Source organism: Monodon monoceros, unplaced genomic scaffold, assembly GCF_005190385.1.
Source record: "Monodon monoceros isolate NGI ecotype Baffin Bay Population unplaced genomic scaffold, NGI_Narwhal_1 Super_Scaffold_15, whole genome shotgun sequence".
Lineage (NCBI taxonomy): Eukaryota > Metazoa > Chordata > Mammalia > Artiodactyla > Monodontidae > Monodon > Monodon monoceros.
In genome coordinates, this window is record NW_021703771.1 from 60,949,039 (window position 1) to 60,971,378 (window position 22,340).

The 22,340-nt window shown below is 38.2% G+C and overlaps 1 protein-coding gene across 5 annotated transcripts in view; it reads right to left on the bottom strand.

Moving 5' to 3' along the window:
• Nucleotides 1–5,030: 5,030 nt before the first annotated feature.
• AHI1 (Abelson helper integration site 1) overlaps nucleotides 5,031–22,340 on the bottom strand; it is a 212,064-nt gene continuing 194,754 nt past the window's right edge. For 2 of the 5 annotated variants that reach the window (XM_029223601.1, XM_029223599.1), the window contains one exon: nucleotides 9,078–10,314. In XM_029223601.1, coding sequence (XP_029079434.1) covers nucleotides 10,251–10,314 — 64 coding nt within the window. In that variant the 3' untranslated portion in view covers nucleotides 9,078–10,250. Of the gene's footprint in view, nucleotides 5,312–5,851; nucleotides 5,933–6,546; nucleotides 7,444–9,077; nucleotides 10,315–22,340 lie in introns of those variants that run through there. The other 3 variants (XR_003793672.1, XR_003793671.1, XM_029223600.1) reach the window with 3 other exon arrangements.

Genomic DNA, 22,340 nt, shown 5'->3' on the forward strand with positions numbered 1-22,340 from the left:
ACACAACCCTCTTCTTCACCCCAAACGCAACCCTAATAGACACAATTCTTACAGGGATGTGAAATGCATTGGTGATGGTATTTTATTATTCATTTCTTTTAGACTAGGGTAACGTCTCCGTAGCACATAAAAATTGGAAAGAAAACATTTTTCTTAAATGCTAAAGGTTGGTGTGACTATTTCAATATGAACCTTTGAGATTCCTTTTTTTCATTTTACTTAAAAAAATTTTAGTTTTATATTGGAGTACAGTTGATTTACAATGTTGTCCGTTTCAGGTGGGCAGCAAAGTGAGTCAGTTATACATATACATATATCCATTCTTTTTTAGATTCTTTTCCCATATAGGTTATTACAGAATATTGAGTAGAGTTCCCTGTGCTATACAGTAGGTCCTTGTTGATTATCTATTTTATATATAGTAGTGTGTATATGCTAATCCCAAACTCCTAATTTATTCCTCCTCCCACCTTTCCCGTTTGGTAACCCTAAGTTTGTTTTCTATGTCTGTGAGTCTGTTTCTGTTTTGTAAATAAATTCATTCGTATCATTTTTTAAGATTCTACGAATAAGTTACATCATAGGATATTTGTCTTTGTCTGACTTACTTCACTTAGTATGATAATCTCTAGGTCCATTCATGTTGTTGCAAATGGCATTATTTCATTCTTTATTATGGGCGACTAATATTCCATTGCGCATATGTACCACATCTTCTTTATCCATTCATCTGCTGACAGACATTTAGGTTGCTCCATGTCTTGGATATTGTAAATAGAGCTGCAATGAATATTGGGGTGCGTGAGATTCATTTTTGATCAAACTATTTTGTTGAAGACTGTTCTGCAAAACACATTAGAAATTTGGAAAATATTAAATGTTTAACTTTCTTACACATTTCTAAAATAACAGAAAGTCACTTTTTTTCAACTGTGAGGGGAAGAAGCATTTTAAAAAGAAGCCATTTCATTTTAAAAGAACATACAGTCTGTAGTTTGGCAAACTCAAGGGCAGTAATTTAGTAATTAAGAGGGGAATTTTGGAGTCAGACAAACCAGAGATATAAATCCTGACATCCCGACTTACAAGCTGTGTGATCTCCGACATACAGTGTTACCTTTCTGAACTTCACAGAGTTTTTGTTTTGTTTTTAAACAGGAGTAATGATAATGGTATCTACCTTGTAAGCTTATTTTGAAAATTTAATGAGATAATTATGCACATAAAGCCCCTGACAAGGAGCCTAGTACCTACCCTGTGCTCAGCAAATGGTAGCTATTATTAAAGTTAGTCTATAATCATGAATAATTATAATAATACATACTTTCCCTTTCCCTGCTAAATTATGACTATGCATAGGACAAAGTGAATTGGAATAATGATCATTTTTTGTGAGTGAACTTAATGGCTACAGCCCACTAAAAAGGTTAAATAAGTTTTTGAGTGGAATGATCTGATAGTGCTGAAGAATGATTTATTTAAGAGGATAAATGTCAAAATCACATTTCCCTGGCTGTGTAGATGGCATGAGTGTCACAGCAGGGTTACCACGATGGCCTGCATTTCTCAAGAAGCTGACCAGATTAATGTTTATATTCAGGAGTAGCTGCACTAATCCTAAGGAGAAATAGAAGATCCAAAGTTGAAAGCACATGAGTAAAAGTTAAGGGTGTTCAATAACATCTGTAACATCGGTCCCATAGAAATCTGGATGCAAAGTGCCATGACTCTCAGCAGAGCCCAAGCTGAGAACTGTCGAGCCTCATCCCTCTACACCAGGCAGCCAGGTCTATGTGTGATTCATAGACCTCTGCCTCGGGGGCTCTGGGGGGCTCCTGAAACTTTCTGTGTAAACTCTGCTGGGCTGGATATTGGTCTTGCTTAAGACCAAATAAGGTCAAAGAATTGTTTGAAGCTTTTAGATATTCTTTAGGTGATAAAAATATAGGGGATGAAAATGACTAGATTCATTTACTGGCATAAACACATATAGCATGAGGTGGTGAATTCTTACAATTAGAAGCTTACACTCAGGCATTGTGATATCGTGGAATTTGTTTATGAATCTAGGAATCTTTTCTCCAGAAAGTTATTGAAATTTTAAGAAAAAAGTGGTAAAGATATCAGATTCACAGGCAATGGGGTTAGATATACAAATTTTAGAAGGCTTTTGGAGGATTTTTACCCTCAGATGAATGGGAATGTAAAATATTATGCAAATCAGATAGATACTCTTCCAGATAGTTTGCCTCAATAAAAACAGTTAAAGGCATGAAAGGAAGACTACATTCACATTTAAAGATTGTGTTTTTATGTAAATAAAGTGTTGCTCAGAGGGCACTGGGGGCTTGGATAGAGGTAGCCAAAGTCACTGTCAGGATGGATCCTCCATCTTGGATTCCCAGTTTCAGGAGCAGACTGAGATGGGTCAGTGATGGCTTAATGTGGAATTCAGTGAATGCCACTGCTGATGTCAAGCAGAGAAGAAGGAAAAAGGGAGCCAGAAAAGAAGAAGGAAAGGGGAGCGTGTGAGAAAGAGAAGAGAGAATGAAAAAAGACAATAGACAGTTGTGAAGGCGCGGTAGAATGACTAATGACATTTTCTTAGATTCCTTCCTAAATTCCCTAGTCTTACTGGGCATTTAAGATTTTTAAAAAGATTAAATTCCATTTGAGAATATCCTTTGATATTGAGCACAAGCACAGATTTATAAGAATATATATAAAACAACTATATATATATATAAGAACTATACTTCAATTTAAAAAAGCGTTATCTCAGGCACACAAAAAATGTTAAATAATACATTGATCAATAGACTGTCAGTTTCAATGTCATGTGCTAAGTAAGTGTCTTTATAGATATTAGGTATAGGACACTGTGAGAATACAATTATCCATGGTTAGTAATTAGGAAAGGAATCTTAGTGCATGTGTTATTTGAGATGAAACTTGAATGGAAATATACTTGGCAGAGGCTTTGGGAAAAAGGTGTCTTCAAGTCAAGAGAACAAGTCAAGGGCTTGAAGCAGCAATGGTCCCTGGAGGGCAGTAGTATGGTCTCGCTGCAGTGTGAACAGAGGACCTCCACAGGCAGTCATGACACGGATGAACAGAGGGGACAGATCAGGGAGGTCTTTGCTGTGCTCTGTGGTTTGGACTTTCAGATATCAACCAAGTTTCTTACTTTTGCTGTCACTTCCAAGGTGACTGAATTTCATTTGAGAGTTTCCTGTGATATCAGAGAGCACAGGACTGAATTTCTAGGAATAATTGTTAAGCAAATAGGAAAAACTCACTGGATTTAGTAAGAGTGGATGGGAGTACCAGTGAAGAGTTTTAAACGGGGTGTGACGTGGTCAGGTTTGCATTTAATGCAAGGTTCTGTGGTACCTCCAAGTTAGTCGATATAATGAAGTTTTACGTCAAATGGGAATTTACTGCCCTTTAATAGAAAATGTAATTTATTTGGTAACTTGAATAAAAACTATTTGGCTTCAATATACTATGCACGAAATGATTTTGTTTTACTTGATTTGCGAAAAGGTTTTGAAAAGGGACTCTGGCATTTTCTGCACATCTCCTTCTTCCTCTGTCTACAAAATACAACAAAAAAATTTTTTTACATGTTTTTATTTGGCCTCTGTTACAACTTTACATTTTAAGTTCTTGTATTTAAAAATATATTTAAATATAGGATGGCAGCAAAAACAAACACTTTATAGCTGACTACAGGAAGAGATCATAAATTGATCCGAAAAGGCCCACATCCAAATTAGTGTTATCACGTAATGTTGCCTCTTGTACAGGGAACATATTGGCTTTCCATATAACTTATTTCCACAGTTTTCAGATGTCAGTGATGGGTTTTCCTGGTTGGAAAGAACACAGCACTGGGAGGAGGACAGCTGGACGCTGATTAACAGTTATTGGGCAAGTCACTCAATCTCTTTGCGACTGGTTTGAAAAATGGGGGACTTTTCTGTTCAACAAAGATGGTCATGAGGCTCAAGTTTAGTAATGTATGTGGAAGTCCTCTGAAAACCACTGTGGGGTGATGGTGGCAGTAAACATGTGACAATTTCAAGGTGAGACACAGAGTAGAAGAGTTGAGGCTCCTGGTTCAACTGTCCACCCAGCTCCTGCCCACTGCTTGACAAACAGGCTTTCAATAATCAGCTGGTGAATCAATTGAAAGTGATCACACACGCTCTGAAGAAACATGAAAAGTGTTAAAGCTATTTTTGATCTTTAACTATAAGCGTATATTTAGGCAAGCTGTAACTCCAGCTATTGATACGTAAATAGAATCAGTCCTTATCTGTATCCAACTGTCAACATAGTAAAAAACCATAAATCAAAGAAAACGACCTCTTGTGCGTGCACCGAAATGTCTCTCTCTGGACTCTCTGCTATCACCTTATACTTTGCCTACTTTCAACCCTCACTCATTCAAATTCACCACTTATAACAACCTAGTGTTAAAGGGGAATTTACCTGAATGTAGACCATGCTCTATACGGGATGTTACTCTTAGTTGTGTAGGAGGTTGAAGAAGTTTAGGATTTTTCAAGAATTAGGATTGAATAATTCAGCTTTAAGGTAACTGAGAATGTTACCTAGTAAATAGCAGTAGGAGTAGGAGGTGGGGTCCTGGCCCTGGATTCTGTGAACCTGGACAAGTACGAAAAAGAAGGGTCTTCCTTTTCATGTTTTGATCTTTCTCTTCCATTTCCAGAGTTTTACATAGATGAGCTCTGAAGGGAGCTTTTCCAGTGGAGAGGAGTGGAAGTATACAAAAGCATTCTTACATGGTCTCTTGCTCACTTTTCCCCTTGGGTTATTCAGTTTGGGGTTCTGTGGTTGCTTTTCTCTAAAACTTAAGCCGAAGCAACAAAGTTCTCTGGTCCTCTGAACAGAATACATTTTCAATAGCAAGGATAAAGGGAAAGACAATCACTGGAGAAAATACAAAGAGCATCAGGTGTTTACAGTTAGCCTTTGGCAACTGAGCTGAAACCACTGCCCCTTGCCTGCCTGGCTTCTCACCTCTGTTTCTGCTGAGCAAGACCCATCCTATTTTTTACCACCTGGAACCTTTCCCTTCTCATGAAAACTTCCAGATTCAAGGTTCCCACTCTCCCTTGTGTCCTCTTGTTTGTAGTCCGAGGAACTCCGACCTTCCAAAGGAAATGCGCGAGGCTGTGGACATTGATATGCTGATTTCATTTTTAGGGGCAGAATCTCCGCTCCCCCAGCAAGAAGGAGGCTTGCTTACTAGGGTCCGTCCTTAACACCAAACACTTAACACCTGTATCAAATTACACACATCAGGTAAAGAGAGGGTCATTCTTTCACATCGATATGAACTGACAAAGAACTTACTGTTATACAGGAAAATCTATTCTTGCAAAAACAAAATTGACATTTTTTTTCTTTCTCTGTGTTGCAGCAGGGATCATTTCTGTATTTATCTGTGCTCTAAGTTTGCAAGATGGCAGGATTATGGGTTCCAGAAGAGAATGACGCACAGATGGAGAAGGTGGTCTTGTGAGTCTTGCTTACAGGGAGAGGATGTGTTCGAGAGAGAACTGACCTCAAATCTCCCAGGAGAGAATCCCATCATAGCTACAACAGGCATGCATGCCAACCTAACGATATCATCCCCTACCCAGGGCCGTCCCTCTTCAGGGAAAGACTGCGCAACACAGAGAAAAGATTAAACACTCAGCTCAGGATCTTTTCTATATTCTAGGCCTTCTTTATTTTGGAATTAAAAAGTGACAAACTTGTCCTTGGCTACGGGACACTCTAAACAGCGCTATATTCATGTTTGAAAGAAAAAAACTACCTTCACTTCATGGGACTGTAGGATTTGCAGCAACTCTAGTCTGTCTGTCGCAAGTGTATTGGATGTTTCAGTTTGCCAGACCTGTCATGAGAAATTAATTACAGGATGTTGCAGAAATGGCAAAGCTCCAGCAGCATCTTGCATAGTTTAATATAGCCCCGTTTCCCCATTTCAATGTATTTGTGGTTAGATAAATCCTCAGAAATTTACAGCTGCTATAGACTAGCTTATTATGTACTCTGCCTGCACACATGATAAGTATAAGAATATGATGTTCTTAAAGTGCATAGATTTCACTGACATTTCTTTGCCACGATGGAAATATTCAGTTGCTAAAAGTAGCATGTGCAGATACTTCTGAACATTAACTTCTTCTGTAGAACAGGCAGGGATGTTACAAACATCACCGTGCTTAGCCATCTTCCACTTACTTTAAATCGAATAACTGTAGCTCCGGAAAAAGTTGTGTGGAGTGTTTACATAAAATGGTCCCATGAACAAATTAAACAGAAAAAAAATTAACTACCGATTCTCAGTTGAAATCACTGAAAAACTGAACCGTAGCGACCACATTTTTCTCCAGGGAACCTTCTTCCTTTGGTCTAGCGACTGCTTTTTCACAAGCTTCAGTTGTTCATTTTTGCTCCAGCAACAAGCTATTTTCCTCGCCTCCCTGCTTTTTCCTCCTTTTGTACTTTTTTTTTTCTTAACTATAATTGTTCCCTCTCAACAGTAAATCAGCTCGTTTCAAGCAACTTTAAAGATTGGCAATATATGTTTACTTATATAATTGCTGTATAAAAAAAAATCCTACATTTTCCTCTACCAAATTCTTTCACAATTCTTCACAAGGATCCAAGTGATGAGTTAAGAAAAAGTGAACTAGAATGAGTAAAAATCAGATTGTTTAGTACTTTTAGAGATGAATGACATTGAAGTATATATAGTTGGACCATTCTGACACAAGTAATAGAACATGTATTATTCATGGTTATGTATGTACTTACTTATGACACCCTCCCCCTCTTTAGATTGTGAGTAGATAGTAAAACTGTAGATTCTTAGCAGCTTTATCCTCCCTAACTTTCTGAGACAATCAAAATAACCCATCCATAATCAGAATGAATTTGAGGTGTTAGAAGAGCAACTTTCGAAAACAGGGGGCTCACAACATATGCTTGATGTAGATGTGAAGAGATCATTAGAAAAAAAGCATTCTTTGTGTTTACAAAACAGATGTTTTTATGTTATCCAGTTCCCGCCTTAAGTTAAAGTATTCCCTATTCACTTTAATAATTAGAGCAGAAGGATATGATGAATGAAGTACCTCATTACCAAGTTTGCTTTCCGGGTCTCTGCAGAGAGTAGCTGTCTGCTTTTGCCTAGCTGGTCCATTGTTAACCCTAAATGATGCTGACATTCAGTTCGCCTGCAGATAATTGGGTCCATCCACAGACCGAGTTTGCCACTCAACAGAGCCTTTTGATTGACGTGACTCCTGATGTTTTTATTTTCTCTTATGTGACTGGGATACTGTTTCTTGAATAAAATGTTACTGTCCATGTATTAGTTTGAGTCCACAGAATCGATTCCTTAAAAAAATGTAAGAATTAGAGTATGGAGTAAAGATTTTGCAAAACAAATATGGGGTAAAGACATTATCAGTTTTTTAAAAAAAAATTCACTTAGATATGGTATTTCATTTTATGTAGGTCACGGCTGCATGGAAGACATATGAGATGTTTCTAGTCTCTGAGTGTGGTTGTACGTTCATCAGGTTGCTTCCTTACTCTGTGTGGGCTGGAGACCAACTCTAGGTGCTACTGGATCACTGCACCCAGCACCTGAGGTGGGTGGGGACCTTTGAGATGCCCCAGTGGAGTATGACAAACCTCTATGGACAGCAAGCAACACACTGACTGACCGTGTGCACTTGGACAAGTTGCTTAACTTTCAAAGCCCTGGTTTCCTTATTTGCAGGGCAGGGAAGATTTTATCTTCCTCCTGGGTTTGAAGTGAGGACTAAATGAGGTCACGTACATAAAGTGAAGATCTGGGGAATCTCTTCTGTAGTCAAGTCCAATGAGGTAGAAATCAACAAATATAGAGCTTCAAAAGTTGGACAAGTGAAAAATGTTCCCATAATCTACTTAACAGATATGGACCTCAGATGGAAATCACTGAAATACGTATAAAAGTATAAGGTCATGAGTTTTTTTATATAGTTTCTAGAACTTTCTAACCCTTTGAAAAATAGTTGTGAGTTAAATATATGACTAAAATAACATGAAGTTATAAAATGATAGGTTATTTCCCAGATAGTCTTGCTGAACTTCCTAAAGAGAAAATATCTTTCTCTAATAAAACTTTTCTGTAACTGAAAAATAAAATTAATGTCAAGTATCCATTTTTTTTGGAAAGAAACCTTACGAAAGGTTTCAAAAGTAGCAAGTGTTAACCATTTAAAACACTGATTTCATATTTAAAAGGTGCATCTTAAACATGAATTTGCATTCATGGTGTAAAATATTTCAAGTTTTAAATCTTTTTAAAACTTGCTTTTTATTCTAGCTTTGCAAATCCTATTCATTGTATAGTTTTGATACTGAAGAAACTCGAATCTTCAAGACAGAGTAGAATCAATAATTGGGAAATTAATTTGTAAGAATGACATTATTTATTGTCTAGAAAAGATAGTGTCAAATTGCTACTTGTTTGTAGAAAAGAGACTATAAAATGGGATAGAATTCAATAATTTTAGGATAAAAATAAAACAAAGTTAATTTATTACTAAGTAAATAGTCTGATTTCTCTGCTTGATTATAATTTGGACTTATTACTTGGAGGGCACTCTTATGGTCTCCCCCACCCCATCTCATCTTAGAAGGTGGTGAAGATTATTAATTAATAATAATCTATTCACAAACATAACCCAAATCTTGCTTTGTCAACAGGACAAAAAAGAAAAGAAATGGGCTTTGAGTAGAAACAACTTTTCTTGGTGTTTGCCTCAATTGTTATTTTTGCCTTCAGTAGTTACAATATAAAAATAACCTTTTATTTTTTCATATGAACATTGGGATTTCAGCAAATGTTTAGCTCCTCTGACATATTATTTTATCATCATCTTGATTTAAAATCATTTTGCAACTTGCTGAAATTCTTTGTAATTAAAACCAAAATCAAGAGAATCTACACACATCTCAAAACTATGAGCTGAAACTGCAGAGAGTCACATATTTTTATTTTTTTCATTATCAAGTGCATTCACAAGAAAGAAAAAACAAGCCTGTACAAGGGTGACTCAAGCTGGCTGGGTCCAGCTGTACCTGAAGCACAGACGTGTGCATCTAGAACAGGGGAGCCTGGTACTATCGGAACACATTTCTGTGCTAATGGCTGAGGGCTTCAGCAGTCATCAATGCCACTCACCATTTTCAAAAATGCCCCCCTCCCCCCAAGTTCTACCCAGCAGGGGCAAGTTTACCAATTTTCATGCCTCTACAACATGTGCAGGGGTAAGAGTCAAATATATTTCTACTAGAAGATTTTTCACATCCGGTATACATCTGGGCAAAATTTACACCTCAATGCCCAACACTGTTTTTCTCACTTCTTACTTTAATGGAATCAATTGTCTAATTTGGTAAATAAGTTTTCTAATTTTATATTAGTTTTGACTTTCTTGAAGTTAAATATTTTATTGACAGACTTAAAATCACACAGTTTTAAGAAGAGTCAAGTGAAAAACAAAGAGATGAACTTTCCCATTTTATAACATCTCACTTCAAAATATATGGTCACATAGTAACGACACTGTTACTCTGGAACTAAAGAAATAAATAATTCAATGTAAAAATTTAAAAACAATTAAAAAAATTTAAAAACAAAAATTTAAAAGCAAGGTAAACATTTGTTACCTTTTAATGCCTTTCTTACTTGGACCATTTTGAATACACAAAATCCTGAAGCTGCTTATCTTTATTTTAAATAAAGTTAAATTTAAATAGCAGATATTTCATATTCTGAGTATATCATCACACACATAACCACATTACAGATATAATATTAAATGATTACTTAATGGACATCCTAACAATGCAAACACTTTTTCCTCATATTTGCTGTGTGGCAATTATGGTTTTTCTTTATTGATTTTTCCAAGAATGGTAATGTAATTTTGATGCAGTTACTAATAAATACAAGTACTAATACTTTGATCAACAGCAAACACAATGGTTTATAACAATTAAGCTTTTCAAAAGGCCGCATTTATTTTTCCACCCATACCTTGCTTCTGATTTTTCTAGATTCTTTCATAAGGATAAGAAATAGTAGAGCCTTCCTTTCTTCCTGGCCATCTGAAATTTCTGAACTCTGAAGAGAAATTCCATTTGGTTTAATTTGTCATTTCATTTCTGTATATTTGGTTCCTTGCCCCTTCATTCTTCTTCAGCTCTTTACTAGGAGAAAATGACATAAAATGTACTAAATGAACTTAAACAATATCTTCTAGTTAAAACAAATCTTGGCATGCCCAGGCAACAGCACAAGTAATAAAACACACACACACACACACACACACACACACACGACCAAAATACTAATTTGTCTTCTTGAACATACTTCTAGTTTTACTTCTAGAATTAACTTCTAGCTTGCCTCTTGAACATACAGTTAAATTAACATCTTTTAGTGTCATCAGTACATTTCTCAAATACAGACAATAAGCACTGCAAACCCTCAGTAACTTCCAGAAATTAAGTGCAGGCAATCAGAGTTTATAACATTCTTCATTCACTGGAAAAAAAATTGTCATGGAAGATGCTTCAGGTTAGTGACTGGAAAGCATATAGGCCATTTTATTAAACAGCACTCTTTCATTTAGTCTATGGCTATGTCTTCTTTTAGAAGTGAGTAAACTATCATAGCTTTTCAAATAAATCCAAAAAATGGTATGTGGCATTTTTGATTGACAAAGATAGTGATGGTTAACTATGTATCTAGATGCAGCTTTGAAATAAAACAAATTATACCATGAATAAAAGTCAAGAACCAATAGGCAGATGAAACAAGATGTTGCTTCTTTAGAGACCCTGTAGTAAGTACACCAAAACTAGAGGGTGATAAACTAGGGGTTGAGCCTGAAATTTTTTGATGCAATTATTTACATATCAGTGATGAGTATCTGGACTTACACAAAACTGTTGTTGTCTTTCTTCTGAACAGAAAGGGTTTAACATTTGGTTGCTCTTAAAAAACAAACTTCAACCTAAGGATAATGGCAATCTGATTAGGTGGTGGTCAATTCCATTGATCACTCCTGAGAAAAGTAGAGGCTAGAGCATCATGGTAAAAAAGGATGTGCTAATAACCATTCCCTAACCCTAAACCGGAAGGTTAGGGAACATCTGTGCCTTTAGGGACAGGCCCAATCTTTTACTTTTTAAATTTATTTTACTGAAGTATATTTGATTTACAATGTTGTGTTAATTTCTGCCGTACAGCAAAGTGATTCAGTTATACATATATTGTGTGTGTGTGTATACATATATATATATATATGGATATATATATATATATATATATATCCATATATATATATACACGCACACATTCTTTTTCATATTCTTTTCTGCTATGGCTTATGGCTCAATCTTAAATAAATGGTTGTACTGCCTTTCCATATGAGGGAAAAAAAATCCTTTGTCAGTCCTTGTTTTCTGATTTTAAATTTTTTAAACCAGTATTATATAATATATAGAAGCCCCAAAATGTTTCAAGTGAACATGCTCACAAACGCAACTAAGGTAGACTATAAAATGGTACAGCTATGGTGAGGTAAGGTACAATCTCACCAGGGGCAAAAAAGGGCATCATACTGTCCTGGTGTGTATATAGGTACAGCATATAAAACTTGCCTCAAATTAGGGTCTGATAAAAGTGGGGAAGGAAAGGCTCAAATGGATGCTGAGCACAAGTCACCCAGAGACCCTATAAACGTCCGCAAGGAACAGTGAGGAAGGTAAAGGACCTTAGAGGAGTAACGAGACAAACAGGGTGAGAGGGGGAGTTTATGAGAGTGGTAGGACAAAACCAAGGAAGAAAAACAGAAAAGGGAGGGAGAGGAAGAGAACAGCTGGAAACGAGTGAGATGGATCCTGCACAAGACAGTAGGACAAGTTAAATCAATCAGACTGAGGCTGCACTGTGAGAAGTAAACACAGGAGCCAGGAGGACCCTCAAGAGGGGGAACCTGAAGAGAAACTTAACTGGAAAAAGCTAAAGTAGGCAGTAAAGATAACATATTTAAGGGAAATGACTCAGACTAAGAAGAGGAAGGAACACTGAATACAGAATGACAAAGACTATCTATGAAAGGGAGAAAGGGGACAGAATAAAAGGAAAAGGAGAAGAAACTGCCAAGTGCACACCCTGGACAAGGAACAGCCCCCTTCTGACAACAGGGAACAAGCAAGAGGGACACAGCAGCACGATGACGGCTCTGACAGCACAGGGACTGAACACCTAAGAGGCAGCAGAGACCTGCTGACAGGGGAAGAGATGTCATCTAAGCAAGACACCAGCATGAAAACAAACCCAGGTTTTCTCTGTGGTATCTCCTCATAAAGTATCCCCGTAACATAACAGAGGGAGAGAGTAACAGAGTGAGGGCCGATAAAGGCAAATCATGTGAAAAGAGAAAGGAAAATCTCACAGCAGGATTTTGAAAATGAGTATGAAACCAGGTTAGTGTTTGTGTGTATGGTATGTGTGAAAAATAAGACTCCTAAAAATACTGGGCCCTACTCCACAAGAAATTCAATCCAATGAGTATTCCCTGAAGTTTTTCTATGTGGCCAGACACCAGGCTAAGTACTGGGGAGAGAAAATGTGAGCATGCTATAGCCCCCGCCCGGCAAGTACTTACCATTTAACCAGAGTTAAAAGGCAAAGCATGAGGAACCTTCAAGATGGTGGAGGAGTGAGACGTGGAGATCACCTTCCTCCCTACAAATATACCAGAAATACATCTACACGTGGGACAATTCCTACAGAACACCTACTGAACGCTGGCAGAAGACCTCAGACCTCCCAAAAGGCAACAAATTCCCCACGTACCTGGGTAGGGCAAAAGAAAAAAGAATAAACAGAGACAAAAGAATAGGGATGGGACCTGCACCAGTGGGAGGGAGCTGTGAAGGAGGAAAGGTGTCCACACACCAGGAAGCCCCTTCGCGGGCAGAGGCTGCGGGTGGCGGAGGAGGGAGCTTCAGCGCTGCGGAGGAGAGCGCAGCAACAGGGGTGCGGAGGGCAAAGCGGAGAGATTCCCGCACAGAGGATCGGTGCCGACCGGCACTCACCAGCCCGAGAGGCTTGTCTGCTCACCCACCGGCTCAGGCGGGGGCTGGGAACTGACGATTGGGCTTGGGTCGGATCCCAGGGAGAGAACTGGGGCTGGCGGTGTGAACACAGCCTGAAGGGGTTAGTGCGCCACGGCTAGCCAGGAGGGAGTCTGGGAAAAGGTCTGGACCTGCTTAAGGGGCAAGAGACCATTGTTTCAGGGTGCGTGAGGAGAGGGGATTCAGAGAGCCACCTAAATGAGCTCCAGAGACGGGCACAAGCCGTGGCTGTCAGCACGGACACCAGAGACGGGCATGAGACGCTAAGGCTGCTGCTGCCGCCACCAAGAAGCCTGTGTGCAAGCACAGGTCACTCTCCACACCCCCCCTCCCGGGAGCCTGTGCAGCCCGCCACTGCCAGGGTCCTGTGATCCAGGGACAACTTCCTCAGGAGAACACACGGCGCACATCAGGCTGGTGCAACGTCACGCTGGCCTCTGCCGCCGCAGGCTCGCCCCGCATCCGTACCCCTCTCTCCCCCCCGGCCTGAGTGAACCAGAGTCCCTGAATCAGCTGCTCCTTTAGCCCCGTCCGGTCTGAGCAAAGAACAGACACCCTCAGGTGACCTACACGCAGAGGCGGGGCCAAACCCAAAGCTGAACCCCAGGAGCTGTGCGAACAAAGACGAGAAAGGGAAATCTCTCCCAGCAGCCTCAGGAGCAGCAGATTAAATCGCCACAATCAACTTGATGTACCTGCATCTCTGGAACACCTGAATAGACAACAAATCATCCCAAAATTGAGGCGGTGGACTTTGGGAGCAACTGTAGACTTGGGGTTTGCTTTCTGCATCTAATTTGTTTCTGGTTTTATGTTTATATTAGTTTAGTATTTAGAGCTTATTATCATTGGTAGATATGTTTATTGATTGGGTTGCTCTCTTCCTTTTTTTAAATATATATAGACATATATATATATCTTTTCATTTTTCTCTTTTTGTGTGTATATGTATGCTTCTTTGTGTGATTCTGTCTGTATAGCTTTGCTTTTACCATTTGTCCTACGGTTCTGTCTGTCCGTTCTTTTTTCTTTTTTTTCGTATAGTTTTTGGCACTTGTTATCATTGGTGGATTTGTTTTTAGGTTTGGTGGCTCTCTTCTTTCTTTCTTTTTTTTTTTTTATGGTACGTGGGCCTCTCACTGTTGTGGCCTCTCCCGTTGCAGAGCACAGGCTCCGGACGCGCAGGCTCAGTGGCCATAACTCACAGGCCCAGCCACTCCGCGGCATGTGGGATCTTCCCGGACCGGGGCACAAATCCGTATACCCTGCATTGGCAGGTGGACTCTCAACCACTGTGCCACCAGGGAAGCCCCTCTTTCTTTCATTTTTTTTAAATTACATTTTTATTTTAGTAAATTTATTTTATTATATTTTATTTTCTTCTTTCTTTCTTCCTTTCTATCCTTTCCTTCCTTCCTTCCTTCCTTTCTTTTTTTGTCTCCCTTTTCATCTGAGCCGTGTGGCTGACAGAGTCTTGGTGCTCTGGCTCGGAGTCAGGCCTGAGGCTCTGAGGTGGGAGAGCCGAGTTCAGGACACTGGCCCACAAGAGACCTCCCAGCTCCATGTAATATCAAACGGCGAAAGCTCTCCCAGAGATCTCCATCTCAACGCTAAGACCCAGGTCTGCTCAATGACCAGCAAGCTACAGTGCTGAATACCCTATGCCAAACAACTAGCAAGACAGGAACACAACCCCACCCATTAGCAGAGAGGCTGCCTAAAATAATAAGGCAACAGACAACCCAAAACATGCCACCAGACGTGGCCCTGCCCACCAGAAAGACAAGATCCAGCCTCATCCAGAAGAACACAGGCACTAGGCCCCTCCACCAGGAAGCCTACACAACCCACTGAACCAACCTTAGCCACTGGAGCAGAAACCAGAAACAACGGGAACTACAAACCTGCAGCCTGCAGAAAGGAGACCCCAAACACAGTAAGTTAAGCAAAATGAGAAGACAGAGAAATACACAGCAGATGAAGGACCAAGGTAAAAACCCACCAAACCAAACAAATGAAGAAGAAATAGGCAGTCTACCTGAAAAAGAATTCAGAGTAATGATAGTAATGAGCTAAAATCTTGAAAATAGAATGGAGAAAATACAGGAAACGTTTAACAAGGACCTAGAAGAACTAAAGAGCGAACAAAGAATGATGAACAACATAATAAATGAAATTTAAAATTCTCTAGAAGGAATCAATAGCAGAACAACTGAGGCAGAAGAACAGATAAGTGACCTGGAAGATAAAATAGTGGAAATAACTACTGCAGAGCAGAATAAAGAAGAAAGAATGGAAAGAATTGAGGACACTCTCAGAGACCTCTGGGACATTAAACGTACCAACATTTAAATTATAGGGGTCCCAGAAGTAGAAGAGAAAAAGAAATGGACTGAGAAAATATTTGAAGAGATTATAGTTGTAAACTTCCCTAATATGGGAAAGGAAATAGTCAATCAAGTCCAGGAAGTGCAGAGAGTCCCAAAAGGATAAATCCAAGGAGAAACACGCCAAGACACATATTAATCCAACTATGAAATATTAAATACAAAGAACAACTACTAAAAGCAGCAAGGGAAAGGCAACAAATAACATACAAGGAAACTCCCATAAGATTAACAGCTGATCTTTGACCAGAAACTCTACAAGCCAGAAGGGAGTGGCAGGACATATTTAAAGTGATGAAAGGCAAAAACCTATAACCAAGATTACTCTACCCAGCAAGGATCTCATTCAGATTAGACGGACAAATTAAAACCTTTACAGATAAGCAAAAGCTAAGAGAATTCAGCACCACCAAACCAGCTTTACAACAAATGCTAAAGGAACTTCTCTAGGCAGGAAACACAAGAGAAGGAAAAGATCTACAATAACAAAGCCAAAACAATTAAGAAAATGGTAATAGGAACATACAAATCGATAATTACCTTAAATGTAAATGGTTTAAATGCTCCAACCAAAAGACACAGACTGGCTGAATGGATACAAAAACAAGACCCGTATATATGCTGTCTACAAGAGAACAACTTCAGACCTAGGGATACAGACTGAAAGTGAGGGGATGAAAAAAGATATCCCTTGCAAATGGAAATCGAAAGAAAGGTGGAGTAGCAATTCTCATATCAGACAAAACAGACTTTAAAATAAAGAATATTACAAGAGACAAATGACACTACATAATGATCAAGGGATCAATCCAAGAAGATTGAACAATTGTAAATACTTATGAACCCAGCATAGGAGCACCTCAATACTTATGGCAAATGCTAACAGCCATAAAAGGGGAAACCAACAGTAACACAATAATAGTAGGGGACTTTAACACCTCACTTTCACCAATGGACAGATCATCCAAAATGAAAATAAATAAGGAAACACAAGCTTTAAATGACACATTAAACAAGATGGACTTAATTGATATTTATAGGACATTCCATCCAAAAACAACAGAATATACTTTCTTCTCAAGTGCTCATGGAACATTCTCCAGGATAGATCATATCTTGGGTCACAAATCAAGCCTTGGCAAACTTAAGAAAACTGAAATCGTGCCAAGTATCTTTTCTGACCACAACACTATGAGACTGGATATCAATTACAGGAAAAAATCTGTAAAAAATACAAACACATGGAGGCTAAACAATACTCTACCAAATAACCAAGAGATCACTGAAGAAATCGAAGAGGAAATCAAAAAATACCTAGAAACAAATGACAATGAAAACACGATGACCCAAAACCTATGGGATGCAGCAACAGCAGTTCTAAGAGGGATGTTTATAGCAATACAATCCTACCTCAAGAAACAAGAAACATCTCAAATAAACAACCTAACTTGACACCTAAAGCAATTAGAGAAAGAAGAAGAAAAAATCTCCAAAGTTAGCAGAAGGAAAGAAATCATAAAGATCAGATCAGAAATAAATGAAAAAGAAATGAAGGAAATGATAGCAAAGATCAATAAAACTAAAAGCTGGTTCTTTGAGAAGATAAACAAAATTGATAAACCATTAGCCAGACTCATCAAGAAAAAAAGGGACAAGACTCAAATCAACAGACTTAGAAATGAAAACAGGAGAAGTAACAACTAACACTGAAGAAATACAGAGGATCATGAAAGATTACTACAAGCAACTATATGCCAATAAAATGGACCACCTGGAAGAAATGGAGAAATTCTTAGAAAGCACAACCTCTCCAGACTGCACCAGGAAGAAACAGAAAATATAAACAGACCAATCAAAGCACTGAAGTTGAGACTGTGATTAAAAAACGTCTAACAACCAAAAGCCCAGGACCAGACGGCTTCACAGGCGAATTCTATCAAACATTTAGAGAAGATCTAACACCTATCCTTCTCAAACTCGTCCACAATATAGCAGGGGAGGAACACTCCCAAACTCCTTCTATGAAGCCACCATTACTCTGATACAAAAACAGACAAAGATGTCACAAAAAAGGACAACTACAGGCCAATATCACTGACGAACACAGATGCAAAAATCCTCCACAAAGTACTAGCAAACAGAATCCAACAGCACATTAAAAGGATCATATACCATGATCAAGTGGGGTTTATCCCAGGAATGCAAGGATTCCTCAATACACGCAAATCAATCAATATGATGCACCATATGAAAATATTGAAGGAGAAAAACTATACGATCATCTCAATAGATGCAGAAAAAGCTTTTGACAAAATTCAACACCCACTTATGATAAAAACCTTCCAGAAAGTAGGCACAGAGGAAACGTACCTCACCATAATAAAGGCCATATAAGACAAATGTAGAGCCAACATTGTTCTCAATGGTGAAAAACTGAAACCATTTCCACTAAGATCAGGAACAAGACAAGGTTGCCCACTCTCACCACTATTATTCAACATAGTTTTGGAAGTTTTAGCCACAGCAATCAGAGAAGAAAAAGAAATAACAGGAGTCCAAGTCAGAAAAAGATGAATTAAAACTGTCACTGTTTGCAGATGACATGGTACTATACATAGAGAATCCTAAAGATGCTACCAGAAAACCACTAGAGCTAATCAATGAATTTGGTAAAGTGACAGGATACAACATTAAGGCACAGAAGTCTCTTGCATTCCTATACACTAATAATGAAAAATCAGAAAGAGAAAATAAGGAAACAGTCCCACTTACCACTGCAGCAAAAAGAATAAAATAACTAGGAATAAACCTACCTAAGGAGACAAAAGACCTGTATGCAGAAAACTGTAAGACAACGATGAAAGAAATGAAAGATGATACAAACAGATAGATATATGATGTTCTTGGATTGGAAGAATCAACACTGTGAAAATGAGTATACTACCCAAAGCAATCTATATATTCATGCAATCTCTATCAAACTACCAATGGCATTTTTCACAGAACTAGTACAAAAAATTTCACAATTTGTATGGAAACACAAAAGACCCCGAAGAGCAAAAGCCATCTTGAGAAAGAAAAATGGAGCTGGAGGAAATCAGGCTCCCGGACTTCAGACTATACTGCAAAGCTACAGTAATCAAGGCTGTATGTACTGGCACGAAAACAGCAATATAGATCAGTGGAACAGGATAGAAAGCCCAGAGATAATGCCACACACATATGGTCACCTTATCTTTGATAAAGGAGGCAAGAATATACTGTGGAGAAAAGAGAGCCTCTTCAATAAGTGGTGCTGGGAAAACAGGACAGCTACATGTAGAAGAATGAAATTAGAACACTCCCTAACACCATACACAAAAATAAACTCAAAATGGATTAAAGACCTAAATGTAAAGCCGGATACTATAAAACTGTTAAAGGAAAACATGGGCAGAACACTCTATGACATAAATCACAGCAACATCCTTTTTGACCCACATCCTAGCGAAATGGAAATAAAAGCAAAAATAAACAAATGGGAATTAACAAAACTTAAAAGCTTTTGCACAGCAAAGGAAACTATAAAAAAGATGAAAAGAACCCTCAGAATAGTTGCAAATGAAGAAACTGACAAAGGATTAACCTCCAAAATATACAAGCATCTCACACAGCTCAATATCAAAAAAACAAACAACCCAATCCAAAAATGGGCAGAAGACCTTAAATAGACATTTCTCCAAAGAAGATATACAGATCACCAACAAACGCATGAAAGGATGCTCAACATCACTAATCATTAGGGAAATGCAAATCAAAACTACAATGAGGTATAACTTCACACCAGTCAGAATGGCCATAGTCAAAAAATCTACAAACAATAAATGCTGGAGAGGGTGTGGAGCAAAGGGAACTCTCTTGCACTGTTGGTGGGAATGTAAATTGATACAGCCACTATGGAGAACAGTATGGACGTTCCTTAAAAAACTATAAGTAGAACTACCATACGACCCAGCAATCACACTACTTGGCATATACCCTGAGAAGACCATAATTCAAAAAGCGTCATGTACCAAAATGTTCATTTCAGCTCTATTTACAATAGCCAGGACATGGTAGCAACGTAAGTGTCCACTGACAGATGAATGCATAAAGATGATGTGGCACATATATACAATGGAATATTACTCAGCCATAAAAAGAAATGAAACTGAGTTATTTGTAGTGAGGTGGATGGACCTAGAGACTGTCATACAGAGTGAAGTAAGTCAGAAAGAGAAAAACAAATACCGTATGCTAACACACATATATGGAATCTAAAGAAAAAAAAGAGTTTTGAAAAACCTAGGGGCAGGACAGGATAAAGACACAGATGTAGAGAATGGACTTGAGGAGATGGGGAGGGGGAAGGGTAAGCTGGGATGAAGTGAGAGAGTGGCATGGACATATATACACTACCAAATGTAAAACAGACAGGTAGTGGGAAGCAGCCACATAGCACAGGGAGATCAGCTTGGTGCTGTGTGACTACCTAGCGGGGCGGGATAGGGAGGCTGGGAGGGAGACACAAGAGGGAGGATATATGTGCATGTATAGCTGATTCACTTTGTTATAAAGCAGAGACTAACACACCATGGTAAAGCAGTCATACTGCAGTAAAGATGTTAAAAAAAAAAGGGAAAAAGACAAAGCATTTGGAACAGAAATAACTCTGAACTTGGAGCCAGAAGATCAAGTCCTAGTTCAGGCATTTTTTAACTCTGACTCTCAGACCTTGATTTCTTTAAATGCATAAAGAATGGGCTGTAGTAAAAAATTTCCGAAATTACTTTTGTTTTAAAAGAAATGATCAAGTGTAAACAGATAGAGAGATATACCATGTTCTTGGATTGGAAGAATCAATATTGTGAAAATGACTATACTACCCAAAGCAATCTACAGATTCAGTGCAATCCCTATCAAATTGCCAATGGCATTTCTTACAGAGCTAGAACAAAAAATCTTAAAATTTGTAGGGAGACACAAAAGATCCCTAATTGCCAAAGCAATCTTGAGGGAAAAAAACGGAGCTGGAGAAATCAGACTCCCTGACTTCAGATTATACTACAAAGCTACAGTAATCAAGACAGTATGGTACTGGCAAAAAAATAGAAATATACATCAATGGAACAGGATAGAAAACCCAGAGATAAACCCACACACCTTTGGTCAACTAATCTATGACAAAGGAGCCAAGGATATACAATGGAGAAAAGACAGTCTCTTCAATAAGTGGTGCTGGGAAAACTGGACAGCTACATGTAAAAGAATGAAATTAGAACAATCCCTAACTGTATATACAAAAATAATCTCAAAGTGGATTAAAGACCTAAATGTAAGACCAGACACTACAAAACTTTTAGAGGAAAATACAGGAATAACACTCTTTGACATAAGTCACAGCAAGATCTTTTTTGACCCACCTCCTAGAGTAATGGAAATAAAAAAAAAAAAGAAACAAATGGGGCCTAATGAAACTTAAAAGCTTTTACACAGCAAAGGAAAGTATAAACAAGACGAAAAGACAACCCTCAGAATGGGAGAAAACATTTGCAAACGAATCAACAAAGGATTAATCTCCAAAATATATAAACAGCTCATGCAGCTCAATATTAAAAAACAACAATCAAAAAACGGAGAGAAGACCTAAATAGACATTTCTCCAAAGAAGACATACAGATGGCCAAGAGGCACATGAAAAGCTGCTCAACATCACTAATTATTAGAGAAATGCAAATCAAAACTACAGTGAAGTATCACCTCACACCGGTTAGCATGGGCATCATCAGAAAATTTACAAACAACAAATGCTGGAGGGGGTGTGGAGAAAAGGGAAGCTTCTTGCACTGTTGATGGGAATGTAAATTGATACAGCCACTATGGAGAACAGCACGCAAGTTTCTTAAAAAAACTAAAAATAGAATTACCATATGACCCAGCAATCCCACTACTGGGCATATACCCAGAGAAAACCATAATTCGAAAAGACATATGCACCCCAATGTTCATTGTAGCACTATCTACAATAGCCAAGTCATGGAAGCAACCTAAATGCCCATCGACAGACGAACAGATAAAGAAGATGTGGTACATGTATACAAAGGAATATTACTCAGCCATAAAAAGAAAAGAAATTTGGTCATCTGTAGAGACGTGGATGGACCTAGAGACTGCCATACAGAATGAAGTTAGAGAAAAACAAATACCGTATATTAACGGATATATGTGAAATCTAGAAAAATGGTACAATGAACTAAACCGGTTTGCAAGGTAGAAATAGAGACACAGATGTGGAGAACAAACGTGTGGACACCAAGGGGGGAACACGGGGGGCAGTGGTGGGATGAATTGGGAGATTGAGATTGCCATATATACACTAATATGTATAAAATAGATACGTAATAAGAATCTGCTGTATAAAAAATAAACAAAAAGCAAAGAAAAAAAAAGAAATGATCAAGTGTATATATATATATCAATATATGCTGAGTAGAAAAATTAGAAAATACACACAGTAAAATGAAGGAAAAAAAATCACTACAATTCCACCACTTAGTGATAACTACTGACATTTATTGATGTATGTTGTTCCATATTTTATGCATATGTTATATAAAAACTATTTTATAATCATCCTCTTTTAACTTAAAAATGTTTCATCATTCCTGCCACATCTATGAA